This window comes from Macadamia integrifolia, chromosome 6 (assembly GCF_013358625.1).
Source record: "Macadamia integrifolia cultivar HAES 741 chromosome 6, SCU_Mint_v3, whole genome shotgun sequence".
Taxonomy (NCBI): domain Eukaryota; kingdom Viridiplantae; phylum Streptophyta; class Magnoliopsida; order Proteales; family Proteaceae; genus Macadamia; species Macadamia integrifolia.
The window spans coordinates 39,440,282-39,443,399 of record NC_056562.1 but is presented as its reverse complement, the minus strand read 5'-3'; the positions used below and the strand labels follow the sequence as shown (position 1 = coordinate 39,443,399).

The following is a 3,118-nucleotide window of genomic DNA, read 5'->3' as shown; positions in this document are numbered from 1 at the left end:
ATCGAAGGATTCTTTAAGTTGATCAATCCTGTTTTTCTCTTCCACCAATGAAATAAGTTTTCAGTCGACATGTGTTCAGTCCATATAATTTCAAAACAAGAAGTGAACTTCTCCCAAATATCCTTAGAGAAAGGATAATGAAGGAAGATATGCTCCATGCTTTCCTCGTCCTCTTCACAGAGACTGCACCTAGAGGCCAGAAAAAATTCCTTTTTTTTAATAAGCTCGTTCGTTGGAAGCCTTTCATGAGCTTGGCGCCTTTCAAAGGTTGAAATTCTTGGAGGGAGGTTTTTATGCCAAACCAAAGAATTCCAATGCATAGGCGGAGAAGCTCTTCTAATGTCCTCCCAAGCTGAAGTGGTAGAAAAAGATCCAAGAGGAGATAGCTACCATATACATAAATCTTCAAATTGGACATTGGGAATCTTCACTTCCTTTATTGCACGGAAAATGTTCTTTAGAGAGTTGGAACTGACAACTAGGAACGACCACTCACCATTCCTGATGAATTCTCTAACCTCGGGATTGCAGGGAAGGGGAGGGAGGTCAGGAGTTTGAATCTCCTCAAAAATAGATCTAGGACCCCACCACTTTTCTTTCCAGAAATTTGCAAGGTTGCCTCTCCCAATAATCCATTGTTTGTTTGCCTCCACAGTCTTCCACGCCTTGCTGATGCCCAAAGCAATAGACGACGACCGGCAACCTTTATTAAATGAACCATCTTTCTTCAGAAACTTGGCTCTAAGGAAGGAACTGGCTGCTGACTTCTCATGCTTTATTCTCCACACCAATTTACACAACATTGCCATGTTCGTATCTCTGAGTCTTCTGATACCTAAACCCCCTCTCCTTCGGCTTGCAAACAGAATCCCACTTCACTGTGATTGCTTTCGAGGTATCCACTTTTCCTGCCCTAGATGAAATTCTTCATCCATCTTTCCATGGTTGCGAGAAGAGCAGATGGCCACCAATATACCACAAAACTATGATTTGGGATCCTGGAGATGACAGATCTAACTAGCTTCACTCTACTCGCCATCGATAGAAGTACCTTTCCAACCTGCAAGGTGCCCCTTTACTTTGTCCATCACAGGCAGCAGTGCCTCCTTTTTTACTCTTCCCTTGAAGATTTCAACACCGAGGTATCGAGTTGGGAAGCTACAGATGGGGATGCCCAGAGTCTCAGAGATGATTTGCTTTCAAGACGGAGCAATTTTTCCCAGGAAGAGTTTGTTTTTCTCGAAGCTGATGCGTTGCCCAAAGAACTCTTGATATTTCATCAAAAAATTTTTTTAGATTAACCACATGCCTAGATGAAGCATTTGAGAAAAGAAAAATATCATCAGCGAATAAAATGTGTCCAGGGGATACAACGCCTTTAGGACCACAAATGGGCATGAGATCTTTCTTTTGAATCAACCTCGCCAGGCCTTGAGATAGGACCGCTTCCGCTATGATAAAAAGAAATGGGGATATAGGGTCTCCCTGTCTCAATCCTCGCTCCACGCTAAAGAAACCCTGTGGATCTCCATTAACTAGCACTGATATCTTAGTTGAGGCCAATAATTGGAGCAATCATGAAATTGTGTCATATGCCTTTATGATGTCTATTTTCAGACCAAGGCCACCCACTCTCGTGGCAGAGAACATCAAGTTTGCTAATTCAGACACCACGCTAATGTTGTCATGGATCAACTTAAAAGCCCCCTGTTCTTCTGAAAAGAGTTTGGGAAGTAATCTCTTTAAGTGCATAGCCATCACCTTCGAAATTATTTTACAAAAGAAGTTGCCCATACACAGAGGGCAAAACTTATCCAAGGCCTCGGCACCGTCCACTTTAGGAATCAGGACCAAGAAAATATTATTTATGCCCCTAGGCATACGGCTGGTCCTAAAGAAGGCTTTCGCTGCATTGCATACATCACTTTGCACAGTGCTCCAACATTTCTTGAAAAATGTACTAGAGTAGCTGTCTGGACCAGGTGAGCTTTTAGGATCAAGTTCCCACACCGCCTTCATGATCTCTGCATTACTAAGAAGAGAATCCAGGTGGTATATGTCATCTTGTTGGAGGACCCTCGGAATGTTGTCCAAAAGCTCGAGATGCTCTATAGTAGGAACATTTATGTGAAAATCTCTTGTAGAAATCCACAATATAGTCACCCAAATTATTTTTCCCTTCCACAATCGAACCATCTTGTTTTTTGAGGAAGCGGATAGTGTTTCTATTTCTTCGCATTTTAGCAGATAAATAGAAGAACTTAGAGTTTTTGTCCCCATGCTTCATCCACCTAATTCTTGCCTTTTTAGCCCAAAGTTTTTTATGATTATCTTGTGCCTTGACTAGAGCCGTTTTAGCATCGGCCTCCCTTGCGAACAATTGATTATTCATGCCATTACCGTCAATCTCCTCCTGCACCTGGAAGAGATTTTTCTTTGCCTCGTCAATCTCTCTTTCAAAATGGGGAAAGACCGATCTCGCCCAGCATTTGAAAACCCCTTTGAGCCGCTTGAGCTTGGTCATCAAGGATAAAATAGGGGGTCTTGGAACCCACTCAGCCCAAGATTCAACTACAACCTTCTCGAACTCCTTATGGTTCGTCCAAAAATTATTAAACCAAAAGGGGCAATTGGGAGGGCGCTGGCTGCTACTTGACACCATGAGTAGAGGGGAGTGGTCAGAGGCAAATCAAGGAAGGACCTGTTAAGAGCAATCCTGAAAAAAAGATATCCAATCTTCGTTACAAAAACTTCTATCTAGAACAACATAGACATTGCCTCTGTGACGATTGTTTGTCCAGGTGAATTTTCTGTCCATCGAAGGCACCTGAGACAAGAAACAAGCGTCAACTATGGCTTCAAATTCCGCTGCCACCTCCTGGGCCACGTTTCTTATGAGATTGAAGGCAGGCATTAAAGTCTCCAATAACAGTCCATGGAGTAGGAGTTTGGGGCGTATCGGCCACCAAATCCAGCCATAATGATCTTCTACCAGCCCTGAAGCTACTTGCATGAAAAAAAGGAAATCTGGATCTGACACAGACCCCAATCCAAAGCAATTGTGACATGTTGCTTAGACTCAGACACAGATACAGGGACCTTCAAATTTCTTCTCCAC

General features: G+C 42.9%; 1 protein-coding gene across 1 annotated transcript; it reads right to left on the bottom strand.

Annotated features, from left to right (window-relative positions):
* Nucleotides 1–1,575: 1,575 nt before the first annotated feature.
* On the bottom strand, nt 1,576–2,662 carry LOC122082291. The gene is made up of 2 exons (XM_042649750.1): nt 2,194–2,662; nt 1,576–2,108 (listed from the first exon to the last, which is right to left on the bottom strand). The coding sequence occupies exons 1-2, from the start codon at nt 2,660–2,662 to the stop codon at nt 1,576–1,578; spliced, it is 1,002 nt and encodes a 333-aa protein (XP_042505684.1).
* Nucleotides 2,663–3,118: the final 456 nt, after the last annotated feature.

What these genes read in the sequence shown, in the direction of transcription:
- LOC122082291 (XM_042649750.1), bottom strand. Translation starts at nt 2,662, where the DNA reads ATGGTGTCAAGTAGCAGCCAGCGCCCTCCCAATTGCCCCTTTTGGTTT. An exon ending in CTTCCTCAAAAAACAAGATG is followed by an intron (nt 2,109 to 2,193) that starts GTTCGATTGTGG and finishes TTCCTACTATAG; the next exon opens with AGCATCTCGAGCTTTTGGAC.